The sequence below is a fragment of the Xenopus laevis genome, chromosome 5L (genome assembly GCF_017654675.1).
Source record: "Xenopus laevis strain J_2021 chromosome 5L, Xenopus_laevis_v10.1, whole genome shotgun sequence".
Classification (NCBI taxonomy): Eukaryota; Metazoa; Chordata; class Amphibia; order Anura; family Pipidae; genus Xenopus; species Xenopus laevis.
Window position 1 is genome coordinate 148,540,431 of NC_054379.1, and position 21,385 is coordinate 148,561,815.

Here is a 21,385-nt window from a genome sequence, read left to right on the forward strand (position 1 = left end):
AAATGGGATCCGATATCCAGAAACCGTTACACAGAAAGCTCCAAATTACATGAAGCCCATCCAATAGACTCCTTTTTAAACAAATAATTCATAAATGATAAATGATTTTCTTTTTCTCTGCAATAATCAATCTATATCGTGTACTTGATTCTAACTAAGATATAATTAATCCTTATTGGGTTAATTTAAGGTTTAAATTATAAATAGGCGATTCTTTATCTGGAATACCTCATCTCCCAAGCATTCTAGATAACAGGTCCCATACCTGTACTGTAATTGTAAAAATGTAATTTTTTTATATATATACTTTGCCAGAGCCCGCACCCCCTCAGGGCCCCCTGGCAGCTTGCGCGCCACTGAAATGCGGGCCGAAAATCACCTATGGATGGGGCGGGGGCCCGGCTAAGCGTCCCGCACCAGGGCCTGCCCCCCTCTAGTTACGTTACTGTTAAAAACAACTCTACTTCCAATATTCTGATCTTTCTGGATATCCATTTCTTACTTCAGATATATATACAACTATGTATCAAAACTATATAATAAAAATAACACTTGCAGACTAACAAAAATAGACACACTCTTCCATCAACCAATGGCCTAAGAAAACAATCACAAGATTGGATGTTCCAAACATAAATCTATTATAATGGACTCCATTTTGTAATTTCTTTTCACCACCAGGAAATCCACAGACCAAAGGTAAAATTAAATGCCTATGCTTCCATGTTATTAACTCCTAATCCATCAGATCTGGAACCCTCCCACATACACATCATAACATGGAATTTAAACTCTGTGCAACCACAGAGGCACACGAAAACCAGATGGCAACTGTTCTCAGACTTTACCCCATGGCTCTGCCTATCAAAGAACGGGTTCGCCTTTAATCACACTTGGCATGATTCCTTCCTGTGTTTTTTCCTAAATGTGTATTTTGTTTTCTAAAGAAACCGCAGTAATCCATGAAAATATAGCACACAGTCAATTATTTTATATGGTTTACTTTGTTAAAGTATCCACTATAATTTTTTCTATTTCAGGGTATCCACAGGAATCATGTAGTAGCATAGGCCCATTCACTAAAATCTGATTGGTTGCTAAGGATTAAACCCATAGGGCAAAACGACTGGATTATACACAGGAAGACATGAGTAAATGCCCCATTAGGCACTCTATGCCTTTACATTTTATAATCACTTGTCTGGAACACTTTTTCTGCAGTTTGCCCTTCAACTGGGGCTATTTAGATTGGATCCCAAGTTCCTTTTTACTAACCAAATACTAATTGCAATTTCAATAACTCCCTTTTGGACTATTTGAGCACCTATACAAATTTATGGTTCCTTGTATGGGGCCCCTCCAATTGGCATGCTCCACTGATATATAGGCAAAAACAATTGGCCAGATAAAAAATCCCATAGTGGGATGATCGTGTTGGTCCTCATCCCCTGACAATTTTCAGTTAGCGTCATTGTGATCAGCCCCATATATCGCTCATGTCAAGGTATATTGGAGAAGCATCCTCTAGTTTGGTGACCTTGCCAAACCACTGGAAGTTTAAAAGTATGGCCAGCTTAAGTTCCTGCTCCAGTGAAGCTTTTAATTAGCCAATTTACCTGCCTGTATGTTTTTGGAGGACACCCATATGTGTATATTGGTGTAGACCCAATAAAAAGGGATTCTTCGTAGTCACAGAAAGAATCTTTTGATAGAGCCAGTAGTGCAAGTAATGTAGACAATCGCACAAATGCTGTTTTCTATAGCAGATATATTTGCAAATAAGTGTAAAACCACTGTGAATGGAAACCATTGAAAATAACATGTTATTTAATTATATTTAAAGCAGCATTTGGGTGGAGATTCCCCATTAAAATATCCTCAATGCCTTGTATTAGGTTTATGGAAAACTGCTGTTTATCCTCCCAAGAGAACCAGGGTGATCCAGCTCTAATGGAAGGCACTTTTTCTTTTCATTTGAATATTATTTTTAGATTTTTTTTTTCTTTACGATACTCCCTTGATAGCCAAGTGTTAAGTAAAGCCTGGCAGCTTGCTTTCACATCAAATGTTTCACACACACATATACACACACCAGGCTTAAAATAAAATGACTTCCTTGTGGCTTTTCACATTACCAAGTTTAATTTTCTCTTTTATAGTACCTGCTGAAAGTGAATGAAATAAAGATTAAAAAAGGAGTGGATCTGCTGCAAAACCTGATTAAGTACTTCCATGCGCAGTGCAAGTAAGTTGGCCATTGTTAAAAAAAAATCTTTCTATTTTCCAATACAAATGATCATGAAACTTCTTGATGACCTCTAATATATGTATATTTCACTTTTCACTATTTTACTTTGTCTTATTGCTTTCTTGCATTTTCCCATATGCCGCAGTGATGATGAATTATAGTGACTGTGCTGCTTCAGTACAAGACACAGCTGTTTGGCCCAGTAACCCCCCTTAGAATTCTGTGCTTATCTGCCAGTGTCCGTACCCTTCAATTCAGCCCCCAAAAACCACCAGACTGTCCCCTGGTAGGAAAGTCTCAGTAAGCACAATAAGGCCACGCAGGGAATTGGTAGCAGATGGAGGCTGCTGGTGTAGGAATAGGGAGCAGATAAGTGACATTGGGGGTGACCATGCGTGCCTGGAAATAATGCTGATGTGTGACCATGCAGGAAAATTTTGTAACAATAAGCGATATCGTCAAGTGTGCAAACTTCCTAATGACTTTTTTTGTGCCCGTCCAGTAATTTAGCTGCTTTGTTCAGATAAGGTATTTTTATTCTTTCCTGTACTGTTTATCTGTGCCTCGCAGTATGAAAATCGTATTCATTCTGCCCCCTCTGGGCATAATGACACTGAAGTGGTTATTACAAGGAGCAAGAGTCTTTTATTGCATTCAGTCACTACTCAAGGTCTCGAAATGGATTAACCCCTTGAGTTCCAATAGTATGCACTGAGAACCTCTATAACTGTGTCGCCACATTAATCTCCGTAAAAGCATTTCTTCCTTGCAAATGATATGTATGAGTGGGAGCAGCTACTGTATATGGCAGGCCCCTGATGAGGCATTCACTGTAGACAACTGCAGAGGTAATATATGACACCTATATGGTATTCTTCTATACAATTGGTTATCCAGATCTGCTCATTTGACCACTTAAGCTGGCCATACACGGAGAGATCCGCTCGTTTAGCGATGTCGCCAAACAAGCGGATCTCTCTCCGATATGCCCACCTTGAGGTGGGCAATATCGGGCTGATCTGATTGTGGGCCCTAGGGCCCAACGATCGGATCCTAACGAATTCGAACGGGGGGTCGGATCGCGGGACCGCATCAACGAACAGATGCGGCCGTGATCCGACTGGATTTTTTGTCCCATCTGATCAAGATCTGGCCGACTTTCGGGCAGATCTCGATCGGGGAAGCCCGTTGGGGGGGCCCCATACACGGGCCAATAAGCTGCTGACTCCGTCTGTCGGCAGCTTTTATCGGCCGGTGTATGGCCACCTTTAGCCAAATATGCAGGTCTTTCTTGATTTTGGCCTAATCTGATGATTTGGACCCCAGGCCAATAATTGTATCACAAGGGGGCTCACAACCTGCTGACTTAACATCAGTGGCCTGATGTATTTCTAAACCAACCGAGGCTCCTGCCTGCCCCAATGAAATCTGTCTGAGCCCCTATGATATATGAATTGGTGCAGGCATAGTTGTGGGCCCCTACATTGGTTGATAGGTGGATTATTTTGTCTAGTGGCTGAGTTAGCAGGCAATGGAGCAGATTCAATTCATTGAGAAAAAGTTATCTCCTGGTTTATCACGTGAAAACTCATGGACGAGATTCAATTTGCTTTTCTCCAAATTCAGTTACGTTTTTTTTCCATAGACTTCAATAGAGTTTTCACGTGAGAAACTGTTAGAAAAGTTTTTCTGAATTGAATTGCATCGCAAATTAAATTTCGTCCATGACGTTTTTCACGTGATCAACTTTTTTCTCGCTGAATTGAATCTGGCCCAATATCTTTCTATGAATGAGCGCCTTCAGTGGGGGTGCCAATATGTTAGGCACCCCTCAATGAATTCAATCAGTTTTTTTTCTGGATCAGTGCCCATTTTAGGAAACAAAATGTTCTGCATTTGAAAAAAAAAAAGTTACAGGTCTTTCTCTACTGTGCATGCATTAGTTAAAATCTGCACCAGGGGTGTCTCGGATAGTAAATAAGATGACAGTGCAGCACCTAAAAGGAGCAGTGACTTGGGGAGAAATCTCTCCAGCACCCTCTACTGCGGGGGTCCCCAACCTTCCTTACCTGTGAGACACATTCAGATGTAAAAAGAGTTTAGGGAACAACTCGAAAATTAAAAATGTCCCCAGGGGTTCCAAATAAGGGCTGCGATTGGCTATTCGCCCTATGTGGACTGGCAACCTACAGGAGGCTCTATTTGGCAGTACACCTGGTTTTTATATAACCAAAACTTGCCTCCAAGCCTGAAATTCAAAAAAATTCAAGCAGAGCCTCCTGTAGGCTGCTAGTCCACATAGAGACTACCAAATAGTCAATTACAGCCCTTATTTGCCCCCCTTAGGAACTTTTTTATGTTTGTGTTGCTCCCCAACTCTTTTTACAATTGATTGTGGCTCACGGGTAAAAAAAAGTAGGGGACCCCTGCCACAGAGCAATGATTAGAGAACATTTAATGTTTCTACAATGTACTTATTTTCTAAAGGAAATGTCTATACCAATATTTCCACCACTAACTGAATTCGATAAGAATTGGTCCACTATCTTTTGCACAATAGTCTATTGGCCTTAGACAATGTAATATTTGATTAGGTCAGGCAGCCTTTTATACCCAAGGGAATTGCACCTTAAAGTTTAAATAATGATAGCTGAGGGTTACTGGACAGATTAGACGTTACCAAAGTAACAACACAATAAGTATATGTGCACGTTCAATAGTGCAGTAACCAATAAAAATGACCTTTGACTTTCAATGCAATTCTCTCACACCATAGGAAATGTAATGTATATGGGAAGGAAAGATGTGCTTATGTGGGGTTTAAACATTGCGTGTATTCCAAGTGATTATGTAGGATGTAGATAATTGTATATGCTAATTCAGTTGCTAAATCTAGGCATTGTTCCCCCTAGATGCTTTAACCACAGACCAGTCAGAGCTCATAGTTCTCCCATTTCCTTAATTATATATGAGAATTCTATAAATCGAAGCGGTAATTTTTCAGCAGCGACGGCAGAAGAACTGATCCGCCACTTAACGAATTAATCTGATCAGCAGGAACTGGATGGGTTTATATAATCTATTTATATTCGTACCTAGACTGGTGAGAATCAATGGGAGCACCGTAGATCTTTGCTCGGGAATGTAACTTCATTCAGTGTAGATGTCCACTTTAGTTTGTTCATTAGATCCCAAAATATTATATTTGTATGATCTGATCTAAAATTATGAGGAAAATCCATTTTTTTCTATAGTAACTAAGATTTACAACAAAATGTCTTTATGTGTAATGGATGAGTCTGCGCAAAATTTTGTGTTATGTTCCAGCAACATATTCAGCTAGTGTTCCAGCTTGATTTCTATTGAGTTGGCCATGATGTAGGCGCTTACTGTGTGACAATTCCAGCTTTTGAAATCCAGATTTTGCTTGTGGAAGGTGGAAAATTTACTTGTAGAACTCAATCTGGCCATACATGAGCCAATATAAGACCAACAGACCAAGTCAGCAGATAATTGGGCTGTTTATGGGGCCCTCCTTCCAGGCTTTCCCAATTGATATCTGGGCATAATCAGGCAGGTTTAAAAATCCAGTCTGATTGAGGACTGCATTGGTTCATTGATGTGGTCCTCGATCCGACTGCCTGTATTTTCAGCCCTAGGGCCCACGATCGAATCAGCCCATTCTCTCCCACTTTAAGGTGTGCATAGGAGAGATCCTTTCGTTTGGCTAGGTCTCTGTGTTTACGGCCAGCTTTACTTTCTTTCTCAAGCCTGTTCTAATTAGAAAATTTCATTTAATGTGCCCAAATCTACAGTCCTACTGAATTAGTTGCTTTCATGATGTGCCCTTCATGGAAAAATTAGGTTGCCTTTTAACAATTATATCAATTATTAGGCATGCACTGTAGTGATGTGCAGGTTGTGTTTTCCTTGACCTCTGCCCCCCTGCACCTGCCTCCTCCCCTCCATTTATAGGCCCGCACCGCCCGCTGATGATGTCACAAAAGGGGTAGGGCGAGTGCCTGCCTATAAAGCAGGAAGCCGGCAGTGTAAGGTCATGAGCTCAACCCAAAGGCCCGTGACCTGCAAATGGAGTGCTGCGGTTGGCTGAGCCCGCGGGTATTGGGCCAGCCCACACATCACTAATGAATCCAGGATTCTGTTTGCTATTCGGGAAATATGAGCCCTTTTTAACAGGACTTGGATTTGGCCAAATCCGAGAGCCTGGCCAAACCATATCCGAACCCTACAAAGCGTCAGTTTGTACACCTATCAATTCTTTGGTTCAGAACACTAATTGATGGCCCCAGGAAAGGACTCGGTATTTGGTTCAGGATTCTGCCAAATTCTCTGTTAAGGATTTGGGATTCAGATGAATACTGAGAAGTAGGATTTGGTGCATCCCTATCATTTATTAATCCCCCTGCTGCTCTCTACATTTCCCACATTGGATCCTACATGTGTGAGCAGCATGTATTGCTGATTGTACGCATAAGATCCAGCATGGGAAATGTAGAGATTTGTAGGTGTGTGTACAGTATAAATGCTCCTCTAGTGCTATAACCAGGTGCTAAACGGTAGGGATGCACCGAATCCAATATTTTGGATTCGGCCGAACTCCCGAATCCTTTGCAAAAGATTTGGCCGAATACTGAACTGAATCTGAATCCTAATTTGCATATGCAAATGCAAATTAGGAGTGGGAAGGGAAAACATTTTTTACTTCCTTGTTTTGTGACAAAAAGTCATGCAATTTCCCTCCCTGCCCCTAATTTGCATATGCAAATTAGGATTTGGTTCAGGCAGAAGGTGAAAGTTCACCCTTTGATAAATATGCCTTTAAAAATCCCATAGAAATTAATTGAGTCACACTAGTGGACTGTGGTGATCTCTAACTTCACTCTATTATAAATATACCCCATAGAGTGCTGACCCCATATTTACCTTTCCCTAGCTTAGGTTTAATGCTGTAGCAGCAATGTCTTTCCACCTAATCTGCATTTGTTGTTCTCCAATAGTAGGCCCGAAGAATAGATACATAAAAGCATAGTGAATTATGAGACAGAATTTGGATGAAAGAGGACAATGTGGGTCCACACAGAGCCGCAGTTGTTGGTAAAATTGTGTAAAAACTTCAGTTGTACCTGTGCCATAATTTTACCAGTTGCCTGCGACCGTGGGGGTAGCAGATAGAGCCTCAGCCAAATAAATAATATCAACTTGTTTGCAAGAGTTTTTTGCTTACTGGGACTTCTGAAAGATCTAACACTGGTTTGAAAACACAATTCTGCCTCCATGGTTTGTTTGTTTATTTTTCCTGTTACAGTTGCTGAATTATTCATTATATGGCCTCATTGTGATAAGCATCAATGCAAGGAAATGCGATGTACTGCGAAGCTTGAGCATCAAAAATAAATGCATTGTGGTTTCCCTTGCCTATAATGAATTTACATATTGTTGTAGGGCCTCCAGTAAGGAATGCAGGAGCAGCCAGTAAAGTAATTAAGGCTTAAAGGGGCAATAGCTACTATATATGTGTTCAATATGAGCCCAGTAACTAAAGCTCGTCAGTGGTGATGCCTTTTTTGTGTGCTAGTAAATATAGGTTTTGCTAAAAATCATATATGGGATCCGTTATCCGGAAACCTGTTATCCAGAAAGCGCCAAATTATGGAAAGGCTCTCTCCCATAGACAATGTAATTCTCCTACCGCACACATGTAGTTCACCAATCCTGCAAGCTGGTGGTGCGTTCCATCAACGTTTCGGGGGGAACACCCACCCTTCATCCATGGATGAAGGGTGGGTGTTCCCCCCGAAACGTTGATGTTTGGTGGCTGAATAAAAGGGGATAATCCCCGACTGCACTAATCGGTGTGTGTGCGGATCCGTTTCTTTTACACATTCTCTCCCATAGACTCCATTTCATCCAATTAATCCAAAGTTTTAAAAATGATTTCCTTTCTCTCTGTTATATTAAAACAGTAGCTTGTACTTGATCCCAACCAAGATATAATTGAACCTTATATCAAAACCAGCCTATTGGGTTTATTTAATGTTTCCATGATTTTCAAGTAGACTTAAACGAAGATTCTGTTTACGGAATGATTCGTTATCCGGAAAACCCCAGATCCCGAGCATCCTGAATAACAGGTTCCTATACCTGTGTTCCAAACACTTTGGATCTTCCATGGCAAAACTGAAATAAACCCACCGTTTATAAAAGCATGTCATATAAAGGCAAACCCTTTAATTTTTTTAGTATTTACAGGCCCTTACATTCAGATGTTGAGAGGTGTGAAGCAAGCTAAATTTAGTTTGTCTGTAAATGATAGGGATGCACTGAATCCACTATTTTGGATTCAGCGGAACCACCGGATCCTTCGCGAAAGATTTGGCCGAATACGAACCAAATCCTAATTTGCATATACAAATTAGGGGTGGTAAGGGGAAAACAGTTTTTACTTCCTTGTTTTGTGACAAAAATAGAGATGCACCGAATCCACTATTTTGGATTCGGTCGAACCCCCGAATCCTTTGCAAAAGATTTGGCTGAATATGCATATGCACATTATCAGTGGGAAGGGGAAAATATTTTTTACTTGTTTTGTGATAAAAAGTCACACGATTTCCCTCCCCGCCCCTAATTTGCATATGCAAATTAGGGTTAGGTTCGGCCTGGCAGAAGGATTCGGCTGATTCCAAATCCTGCTTAAAAAGGCTGAATCCCGAACGAATGCTGGATTTGGTGCATCACTAGACAAAAAGTCATGCGATTTCCCTTCCTGCTTCTGATTTGCATATATGGGCAAACCCCCGAATCCTTTGCGAAAGATTTGGCCGAATACCAAACCAAATCTGAATCCTAATTTGCATATGCAAATTAGGGTTGGGAAGGGCATATGCAATTTCGAATTCGGTTTGGCCGGGCAGAATAATTCGGCTTAATCCGAATCCTGCTGAAAAAGGCCTAATCCCGAACCGAATCCTGGATTCGGTGCATCCCTAGTAAATGACAGTATTTTTAAAAGAGAACTGTAGGACGTGACAAATAGTATAATAGTGGAGTGTAGAAGCCAAGCAGAAATGCTCTAACTGAGCATGATGGGAACTGTAGCAACATTGTTCCATTTTGATTCTAGTTTCATCTTTCCGACCTCTGAATGTGTTTTTTTCTGGAGGTAAACTGGGACAATGAGAAGGGCAGATTAAGGGTGTATGGGAAGGAGTCAGGAAGCGAAGAACAATAAATAATGTTAGTAATATGTGTGACCTTGGCTGCTGCTGAGGTCGGGTCATTATTGCTGTACTATAACTGAAGGAATTGGACATTGCACTTGGATCTCTGAACCTGTTCTAACTTAACAGTGACTGAGGAGGAGGAGGCGTTGAGCATGACTCAGATTTCTCGGCAGACGTCCCTTACCTCTGATATCCACTTTGTGGGGGCTGGAGACAAGGGGTGATATTAGGAAGGAAAGAGGGGTGGTGTGTGGGTTATTTAAGATGGAGAATACATTATACACAGGATACTAGGAAATCCTGCACCAGTACTATTTAGTGCAGTGATAGTCCCATGCAGGGTGCATATCTACCACATAGCAGAGTTAGATCTGCACCTATTGTGCTTACTGTCCACAGAATACTGGCAGCCCTATGGCAGCTGATAGGACTAGATCATAGTATGGGACTGGGCTGTTATTACAGGTATGGTATCCACATTCAAAAACCTGTTATCCAGAAAGTTCTGAATTACAAGAAGGCCATCTCACATAGACATAATTCAAATTTTTAAAAATGATTTTCCTTTTCTGTGTCATAATAAAACAGTACCTTGTACTTGATCCAAATTAAGATATAATTAATTCTTATTGAAAGTAAAACAATCCTATTGGGTTTAATTAAATTTAAATGATTTTTTTTAAAGAAGACTTAAAGGAGTTGTTCACCTTTGCGTTAACTTTTAGTATGGTGTAGAGGGTGAATTCTGAGACAATTTTTTATTATTTGTGGTTTTTGGGTTATTTAGCTTTTTATTCAGCAGCTCTCCAGGTTGCAATTTCAGCCATCTGGTTGTTGGGTCCAAATTAACCTAGCAACCATGCACTGATCTGAATAAGAGAATGGAATATGAATAGGAGAGGCCTGAATGGAAAGATAAGTAATAAAAAGTAGCAATAACAATACATTTGTAGCCTTACAGAGCATTTGTTTTTAGATGGGATCAGTGACCCCCATTTGAAAGCTGGAAGGCAAATAATGAAAAAAACTATAAAAAAAGAAAAAATGAAGGCTTAAAATTTGTCATTCTATAACAGTGATCCCCAACCAGTAGCTCGTGAGCAACATGTTATTCTCCAACCCCTTGGATGTTGCTCTCAGTGGCCTCAAAGCAGGAGCTTATTTTTAAATCTCAGGCTTGGAGGCAAGTGTTGGTTGTATAAAAACCAGATGAACTGCCAAACAGAGTCTTAATGTAGGTTGGCAGTCTACATAGGGGCTACCAAATGGTACTTATTTGGCATGGTAACGTTGCTCCCTAACTCCTTTAACTTCTCAATGTTGCCCCAGGTTCAAAAGGTTGGGGATCCCTGTTCTATAACATACTAAAAGTTAACTTAAGGGTGAACCCCACCTTTAAGGTATGGAGAGCCAAATTACAGAAAGACCCCTTATTTGGAAAACCCTAGGTCCCAAGCATTCTGGATAACAGGTCCCATACTTGAACTTTTTCAGCTCCCCTTCCTCTGATCATCAGTGCAGTCAAAGAGTAAAAGTAAAGTTCACTGCAGTTTGTCAGAGGGGGGCTGCACAGCTCTTTGATCGTGGCAAATAATGAAAAAAACTATATATAAAAAAAAATTAAAGGCCAATTGAAAAGTTGCTTAAAATGTGTCATTCTATAACATACTAAAAGTTAACTTAAAGGTAAACCACCCCTTTAAAGGGATACTGTCATGGGAAAAAAATTTTTTTTCAAAATGAATCAGTTAATAGTGCTGCTCCAGCAGAATTCTGCACTGAAATCCATTTCTCAAAAGAGCAAACAGATTTTTTTATATTCAATTTTGAAATCTGACATGGGGCTAGACATTTTGTCAATTTCCCAGCTGCCCCTGGTCATGTGACTTGTGCCTGCACTTTAGGAGAGAAATGCTTTCTGGCAGGCTGCTGTTTTTCCTTCTCAATGTAACTGAATGTGTCTCAGTGGGACATGGGTTTTTGCTATTGAGTGTTGTTCTTAGATCTACCAGGCAGCTGTTATCTTGTGTTAGGGAGCTGTTATCTGGTTACCGTCCCATTGTTCTTTTGTTTGGCTGCTGGGGGGGAATAGGGAGGGGGGTGATATCACTCCAACTTGCAGTACAGCAGTAAAGAGTGATTGAAGTTTATCAGAGCACAAGTCACATGACTTGGGGCAGCTGGGAAATTGACAAAATGTCTAGCCCCATGTCAGATTTCAAAATTGAATATAAAAAAATCTGTTTGCTCTTTTGAGAAATGGATTTCAGTGCAGAATTCTGCTGGAGCAGCACTATTAACTGATTCATTTTGAAAAAAAAAATTTTCCCCATGACAGTATCCCTTTAAGGTATGGAGAGCCAAATTACAGAAAGACCCCTTATCTGGAAAACTCTAGGTCCCATACTTGTACTTTTTCAGCTCCCCTTCCTCTGATCATCAGTGCAGTCAAAGGGTAACAGTAAAGTTCACTGCAGTTTGTCAGTGGGGGGCTGCACAGCTCTTTGATCACCTCTAAAGTCAGGCCCCGACTTCCTTGTCTGGCGCCCCTAGGCAACCCGGTCCTAGAGCCCGTCGGCATTGACGCGCACCGCCCTCATCCCCATGCGAGTACGCGTGCACAGACACGCATGCGGCGGATGGCTGGGGACCTGTGGCTCCCTGTTGATCACTACGATGTGATTGGGTGGCATGCCGCCCTGGCCTTTGCTGTCTCGCCACAAATCCGGGCCTGTCTAAAGCGGTGGTCCCCAACCTTTTTGGATGCGTGGGTGCATTTCAGACTTATCAAAAAAACTGTCCAAATTATTTGGTATTTTGGTCCTTCTCGGGATCAGTAGAAAGCTTCCTGGGCTTCACACAGCTGTTGTCATGGCAATGACGTGACAGGGAGCCCTGCTCTAAGGGATTTTTAGTAATTACCCCCGATATAGCCATGCCGTTAGTGGCATATCAGGGAAAGATCCGCTCGTTTGGCGATGTCGCCAAACGAGCGGATCTTTGAGTCTATGGCCAGCTTTACTCTCTAGGTAATGGGCCAGATACAGAACATTTATTGGGCCACTGGGCAGTTAATGTGTTTTAGTTTAGCTCCTGAAAACTGATTCTATAAGTGTGCATGGGATCAGTGACAAATCTGGACTATCTGCCAGAGCCTAAAGAAAGTTCCTATGGATCATATAATACAGCAGTAGCAGTGACATCATCATTTATTTATATAGCGCCGACAAGATACGCAATGCTTTAGACATGCAGATTAACTACAGAAAGGGAATAAATCAGTCCAATTAGGCATGTGGTACATTGGGCTTAATGAGTCAGGGGTTGTGTCAATGACGTCAGCACAACTATAATAGCTGAACTGTGAGACTGAGCTGTGAAAATGGCTTGCTAGAATATCAATATATATCTGTACTGACCTCAAAGCAAGGTGCTCTCGATGTGATGTTACAGGAAGCATGATGCACATGAACTGTGTCTGTCCAAATAAACAAACCCACTTGTACCACAATCTAATTGATGCCTGGGGCACAGGGAGGTTAAGTGACTTGGCCAACGAATCCATTCCCAAGACTCTGAGTCATAGCCCTGTGACTTTAACACTTATCAAATAATTCCATTTTATTGGATTACATAGTTACATAGTTACATAGTTAACTTGGGTTGAAAAAAGACAAAGTCCATCAAGTTCAACCCATCCAAATGAAAACCCAGCCTCCATACATACACCCCTCCCTACTTTTAATTAAATTCTATATACCCATACCTATACTAACTATAGAGCTTAGTATCACAATAGCCTTTGATATTATGTCTGTCCAAGAAATCATCCAAGCCATTCTTATAGTCATTAACTTAATCAGCATCACAACATCACCCGGCAGTGCATTCCACAACCTCACTGTCCTCACTGTGAAGAACCCCCTACGTTGCTTCAAATGAAAGTTCTTTTCTAAAGGGGTGGCCTCTGGTACGGTGATCCACTTTATGGGTAAAAAAGTCCCCTGCTATTTTTCTATAATGTCCTCTAATGTACTTGTAAAGTGTAATCTTGTCCCCTTGCAAGCGCCTTTTTTCCAGAGAAAACAACCCCAACCTTGACAGTCTACCCTCATAATTTAAGTCTTCTGTCCCTCTGACAAATTTAGTTGCACTTAGTCTCTGCACTCTCTCCAGCTCATTTATATCCCTCTTAAGGACTGGAGTCCAAAACTGCACTGCATACTCCAGATGAGGCCTCACCAGGGACCTATAAAGAGGCATAATTATGTTTTCATCCCTTGAGTTAATGCCCTTTTTTATGCAAGACAGAACTTTATTTGCTTTAGTAGCCACAGAATGACACTGCCCAGAATTAGACAACGTGTTATCTACAAAGACCCCTAGATCCTTCTCAGTTAACGAAACTCCCAACACACGGCCATTTAGTGTATAACTTGCATTTATATTATTTTTGCCAAAGTACATAACCTGCATTTATCTACATTGAACCTCATTTTCCAGTTTGCTGCCCAGTTTTCCAGTTTAGACAAATCACTCTGCAAAGTGGCAGCATCCTGCATGGAACCTATAGTTCTGCACAATTTAGTATCATCTGCAAAAATAGAAACAGTACTTTCAATGCCCACCTCCAGGTCATTAATAAACAAGTTGAAAAGCAAGGGACCTAGTACAGAGACCTGTGGTACTCCACTAACAACACTGGTCCAATTAGAAAATGTTCCATTTACCACCACTCTTTGTAGTCTATCTTTTAGCCAGTTCTCTATCCAGGTACAAATACTATGTTCCAGGCCAACATTCCTTAATTTAACCAGTAACCTTTTCTGTGGCACTGTATCAAATGCTTTAGCAAAGTCTAAGTAAATCACATCCACTGCCATCCCAGAATCGAGGTCTCTGATTACATTCTCATAAAAAGAAATTAAAAGAAAAAAAGGATAAAAAGGATTAAAAGAAAAAAAACACATTTAACCTCGATTTGCTGTATATATATCTAGTGTTACCATGCATAAAATTACACTTAAAGGGGGGTTTTCCTTTAAGTCAACTTTTAATACAGTATGTTGTAGCATGTCCAGTTCTAAGCAACTTTTCTAATTATTTGCTTTTTTTTTCTGACTCCTTCCTGTTTTCAAATGGGGGTCAGGTCACTAACCCCTAACTAACATCATTTGCACTAAAAACCACAAATAATAAAAAAGTAAAACCAATTGCATATTACTCTCTATGTTATGCTACCCCTTTAAAGGGATAGTTCCCCTTTATGTTATGTTAGAGCGTCCAAAGCTTAGCAACATTTTTATGTGGACTTTTGTTTAGGCAGTCTCCTTTTCGCCTTCCAGTCTCTCATTCCAACAACTACCTGGTTTGTTGTGTTAATTGGACCCTAGCAACCAGATAGATACAGAACCAAAAACTGAATTGGGAAAAAAAATGAAGATGAACTGCAAATAGCTTCAGAATATCCCTGTCTACAGCATACTAACACTTAATTTAAGGCTGTGCTTTGAGTCTTACCATGTCTCCATAGCCCCTAGAGGCAGAATGTAAGTGCCATGAAACAGGAGTATATTTATTAAAATTGATGGGAGCACAACACAAGTGACATGATTATCGGATCTTCTTAGCCAGCCGTTAGCATTTGAGGATGCTGGAAGCTGTAGTTTCGTGCTGTGAGTTATCACATGTTTATTAAAAAACGCCAACATAGACTGCATGGATGTACATGTATGGGACCTGTTATCCAGATCTTAGTCTACTTAACATTAATTTAAAGATGAAATAAACCCAATAGGCTGGTTTTGCTTCTGATAAGGATTAATTGTATCTTAGTTTGGATCAAGTACAAGTTACTGTTTTATTATTACAGAGAAAAAGGAAATATTTTTTTAAATTTCGGATTATTGGGATAAAGTGGAAGACGGTCTTTCCGTAATTTGGAGCTTTCAGGATAACAGGTTTCCAGATAATGGATCCCATACCTGTACAATAAATGGGTGTATACAGTGAGCATGCAGATTTAGATACTAAAAAACCCAATAATTGATACAAGAGGAACAGAGGGCCCTGTCTAAATGAGTTTACTATCTAAATGGAGAAAGCGTATGAGATAAAGGGTGTGAGTTTAGCAACAAGTTGAATGTCGCAGGATAATGGTCGCAATAGCTTGTGATTGCAAGTTACACAAACTCTATTTAGTAGACCATATTGGGCATTTCATTTAATATCTTGCATTATGAGCTCAAAGCATTTAATTTTCCCTATGTCATGAATAGATTTGATTTAATCAACCCGAGGTGAGGCAGAGTCTAATAAAAATACACTTTATATAGCAAAGGGCAAGTTAAACGAGTCACTGAAATATATTGCACTGAAATGCCTGTAGGCTAGAGGGTTATTCTCTGGGTTATTGGTTGCTCATGGTACCCTTACTGTTCAATAATACAGAGTACAATTAATGTACTTTAATTACCACACATATGCAAGCAGAGGGGCCACAAATCTGCGCAGGAAAAACTGTAGCCTGTAATTGCTGTACTTAATAAGACAAATCACACTTGAAGTTAAAAATGATGAGAGCAGTTTGGCTTCGGTGTATAATGGCAGATTTGTCACAGTTCCCTCTAATTAAATTCCTGGGTATCTCAGACAGACTGGCTACATGGCAAAAATTATTAGGCGAGAGATTATTGCATTGGAAGTTGAGCCGTTGGATAGCAGGAAATAAATCAATGGATGACATTTATAAATAGGGAGGGCAGGAGAAATGTGGTAAAACTTGCCTTTTGTTGGATATGTTGTGTCATAGCAATTAGCAATCACATTGGGTTTGTCAAAAGAATACTAAGGGGGGAGGGAAGATATAATATAAAATATATATATATAATATATAATATATATACACACACACAAAGACACACACACACACGGGACCTCTGCTTTTCCAGATAATTAATCTTTACATGATTTGGTTCTTCAAACCTTACGTTTACTAAAAAATTTAAAATTCAAATAAACCCAATAGGCTGGTTATTCTTCCAATAAGGAATAATTTTATATTAGTTTCGATTAGTACTATTATTTTTATTATTTATGTAGTATTATTTTTTTTTTAAAGAATTTGGCTTATTTGGATAAAATGGGAGTCTATGGGAAATGGCCTTTCTGATATAGTAGTGGTAGTGGAGGTGGGGACTGGAACAGAGCAATCTAATATTGAAGAATGTATTTATTTAATTTTAAAAAAGTCCATAGTGCTTAATATACCAATAAGCACTAGTGGGATATGGCAAAATATGCACTTCTGCTTTAATGTTTATTTTGCTGTTGCAAGAAGTTCTCCTATATTTTCTGTTTCCGGACAGTGGCGCCTTTCTATAGCAAATTGCATGTGCATTTGTTTCTTTGTTTTTGTAATATTCTTATCCATTCAGGATCTCCGTGAGGTTGTGCCCTAGTGGAGAATGGATAGGCCATGTATTTTATATTGTGTATTGTTGTCTTAGAGTTTGGATTTATAAGGTTTTGTACAAGAGTTGACTGCTGCTCTGTAAGACTAACGTTGCACTTTGTACCTCCCAATGACTAAGCATCATAGTTTCCGCTTTTCCCATTTATTCTCACCTTTCCTTATTTCTCATTTTTAAATGCAATTCTGGTTCCACAGTTCTAAACTGAAAGCCTAATCACACAAATGGATCCTGTAATTAGATTACAGTAGTTGTTGGCTTATTGGCCATATAGTGCCAAAGGCACGAGAGTAGAAAACTAATTTGATTCTTTCCAATCTGTGTCTATTTCTCTGAAGAGCGAAATCACCGCAGGCCTACAGAGCAGAACAAGAATCCAATAGTATTTTTTTTAACCATATAAATGGCCTGCGGCAGTCTGTTTAGTTCCTTTTTCTCCTGTTGCTGAAATGGGAACCACCTCTGCTTTTGTCTAACAAACACATTTTATTCCAGAATTCTGTACAAACATCTTTGTTAGTGCCATAAGCCTAGCTTGTTTATTGCACATTACTAATCATTTGTCATATTCAGGGCAGACTTGTGCACAGCACACCAAGGTGATCTAAGGCATTCTCAATGCATAAAACAGGGAAAACCACATACTTAGTTATAATAAAAAGGTTGCTAGAATTTACACCCATCCCATATTATTTTTTGCTTCAGTTTAAATAAGACAGCCAAGTCAAAAACTCTACTCTAAAAGGCTTTCTTCTGTTAATTATCGTCCATAAGGCCAATTTATCAATGCACGGTGTCTTTTACTGAGGTCTAACGATGGTTACCGCTCAATTTAAACAATATATTGAGCATTTCAGATTAAACCATTTGTTTTCCAAGCTGGAATCGTTTGTTCTTGAGGTCTTATTTTTAACTTGAGTCATTAAAAATCTTCCTGACAGTCAAGAATTTGATACTCAAAGAGTAAAATATCAACTGGCTTGGAATCCCTCTTAATTCCCCAGTTCAGTCCTTGGTAACATGCCCCCCCCCCCTCCTGTTTGCATTTTTAATGACTCATTGGAATTTTAGGTTTTGTCTCTGCAATTTAATCCCAGTTCTGAATTAAGACATATACCCCCCCCCCCTGCACCACAATAGATATTTTTCCTGCTTAACAATATAATATCCCCTTAAACAAGTAATAGTAGAAATGATAAAAGTTATGGGCCTATATTAAACTGTGAGAGAAATGGCTAGGGGCTAGCAGGGCTGAAAGGGTCCGAAAACACCAGTTCGACACTTGAACATACATATTAATATTTGTGTGTGTGTGTGTATATATAAGTATGGGACCTGTTATCCAGAATGCTCGGGACCTGGGGCTTTCTGGATAACGGATCTTTCCATAATTTGGATCTTCATACCATAAGTCTACTAGAAAATCATTTAAACATTAAATAAACCCAATAGGATGGTTTTGCTTCCAATAAGGATTAATTATATCTTAGTTGGGATCAAGTACAAGGAACTGTTTTATTATTACAGAGAAAAAGGAAATCATTTTTAAAAATTTGGATTATTTGAATAAAATGGAGTCTATGCGAGACAGCCTTTCCATAATTCAGAGCTTTCTGGATAACGTGTTTCCGGATAACGGATCCCATACCTGTATCAGGGTTATCTCTTATAAAGGTGTTTCTTGTGTCTCCTAACACAGGGAAATCATACCATAAATGACATTCCCAGTAACAGGGGCAACAACCTGTGTTCTACAGAGAGATGCCATAAATCTAAGCAGGAGATTTGCATGTAAACTGAGGCCAGTTTGCGAGGTTAGAATGTTTCCTGGTTCATCGCTTTTCTCTTAAAGGGCTTGTTCACCTTTAAATGAACTTTGATTATGATGTAGAGAGTGATAGTCTGAGGCAGTTTGCAGTTGGTTTCCATTTTTCATTATTTGTGGTTTTTGAGTTATTTAGTTTTTTTATTCCGCAGCTCTCCAGTTTGCAATTTCAGCAGTCTGATGCTATGCCCAAATTACCTTAGCAACCATGCATTGATTTGAATAATGGACTGGAATATAAATAGGCAAGGGCCTGAATAGGAAGAGTCAGAAGAAAAAGGCAAATAATTCAAAAACTATAAAAGAGAAAAAATGAAGGGCAGTCGAAAAGTTGCCCAATAAGTCACTCTATAACATACTAAGGTTAACATAAAAGTGAACCACTCCTTTAAATAAGTGCTGTTCAGTTTAGGAATTGTAACTATATTCACAGGTATGCTTTGGAAAGACCTTGTAATTATAGGCTAGTAATATGGACTTTCTGTCTTGTAGCTTTTTCCAGGATGGCCTGAAAGCTGTTGAAACCCTGAAGCCCTCCATTGAAAAACTTTCAACCGATCTGCACACGGTGAGTAGGTTGATTTAGGGCTTGCTTGCCTCACTTAGGTAAATTATTCTTAATGTTGCCAAAAACTGAGCTCATTTTATATGACTGTCACTGAATGTCTATGTTTTCGGAAGCCATTTTGACAGACCAGCCTTTAATTAGATTGCATTTGGTCTGTCCAGAGAGAAAATCATTTCTCTCATCAGACTGGGATGCCAACTAGCGAGCCAGTCTGACACTGCATGTAGAGTATTATTAGGCAGAGACCAGTGTCGGACCCTAGGTAGCTCAGTCAAACAGAGAATTTAAAGAATGCTTACAATCAGGTCTGTCCAGCTGGAGGCCTGCATGCAAGACGTGGTCCTCCAAGAAATTTTTATGGTTCACGAACTGCTTGAGAACTCAATAATTTTTATAATTTTGCACTCAAATGTGTAGTAAATTAAATAATTGCCCCCCTACATGGCAGACATCACTGCATCATATAATAAACCGATTATTGCATCAGACTCTATGGCGAATGTCTTAAAACAAGCGTACAAATTTCTGGCCCCATGGCAATATACCGATACTCTGGCAAGCCACTCTGACCCTGGGGGCGTAGCCTCCTTTTCACTTCCATGAGCTCCTCTGGTTTATGCTGTGGGCTAATCATTTTATTGCTACATCTGTAGATACAACCGAGTACAGTATGTAGCTGTCGGGCCCCCAGCAGCTTGCTATGGAAACCATGTATAGGACTTCTAGGGGCAGATTTTTCAAAGTGGGAGCTCACTACAGAACAACCCACCCACTTGCTTTTCATTCCTGTAGGATTTTTAGAAGCGTATTTATCAAATGGTCAACTTTCACTCTTTAACAAATACATTTGTAAAAATCCCATAGGAATGAATAGAAAGTGGGGGAATGTTTCTGTGGTGAGCACTATTCATATATTTTGATATATCTGCCCATTAGCAGTGGCATCCACAAGGATAATGGATTTAGTGCTTGGACTAAAGCAATTACTACAGGAGCTAGATCCATACTTTTATTCGGTAATACTGACTACTAGCTTTATGTGCCACAGACCCCCTTAAATGTGCTCTAACATGAAAAGACAACAACGGACAGTAGGTGTAGGCCAACCTGTGCCACAAAAACCTGTTGTATGAAAATATAATAATGCTCTGCTTTTGTGTTGCAAAGAGCCCAGTCCATATACTTGTTGCTTTCTAAGTATTGTCATGGAAAAACATGTTTTTTCCAAAACTCATTAGTTAATTGTGCTGCTCCAGCAGAATTCTGCACTGAAATCCATTTCTCAAAAGAGCAAACAGATTTTTTTTTTATGTACACTTTTGAAATCTGACATGGGGCTAGACATTTTGTCAGTTTCCCATCTGCCCCAGTCATGTGACTTGTGACTGCACTTTAGGATGGAATTACTTTCTGCTAGGCTGTTATTTATCCTACTTAATGTAACTGAATCAGTCTCAGTGGGACTTGGCTTTTACTATTTAGTGCTGTTCTTAGTTCTTCCAGGGAGCTGTTATCTTGTGTTAGGGAACTGATAAAAGCTGCAGACAGAATGAGTCGGCAGCTTATTAGCCCGTGTATGGGGCCCCCCGACGGGCTTCCCCGATCGAGATCGGATGGGACTAAAAATCCCGTTGGATCGTGGCCGCATCTGTTTGTTGGTGCGGTCCCGCGATCCGACCGCCTGTAAAGCCACCGTTAGGATCCGATCGTTGGGCCCCAGGGCCCACGATCGGATCAGCCCGATATTGCCCACCTCAATGTGGGCATATCGGGGAGAGATCCGGTCGTTTGGCGACATCGCCAAACGAGCGGATCTCTCCCCGATATGCCCACCTTTAGGCTGCTGGGGGGGGGCGGGTGATATCACTCCAACTTGCAGTACAGCAGTAAAGAGTGATTGAAGTTTATCAGAGCACAAGTCACATGACTGGAGGCAGCTGGGAAATTGATAATATGTCTAGCCCCATGTCACATTTCAAAATTGAATATAAAAAAATCTGTTTGCTCTTTTGAAAGGTGGATTTCAGTGCA

The 21,385-nt window shown here is 40.0% G+C and overlaps 1 protein-coding gene across 7 annotated transcripts in view; it reads left to right on the top strand.

Annotated features, from left to right (window-relative positions):
- The window catches only part of asap2.L (ArfGAP with SH3 domain, ankyrin repeat and PH domain 2 L homeolog), a 150,936-nt gene that overhangs the window by 77,108 nt on the left and 52,443 nt on the right, over nucleotides 1–21,385 (top strand). For all 7 annotated transcript variants that reach the window (XM_041562151.1, XM_018261827.2, XM_041562148.1 and 4 more), the window contains 2 exon segments: nucleotides 2,160–2,245; nucleotides 19,279–19,354. In XM_041562151.1, the coding sequence (XP_041418085.1) occupies nucleotides 2,160–2,245; nucleotides 19,279–19,354 (162 nt within the window).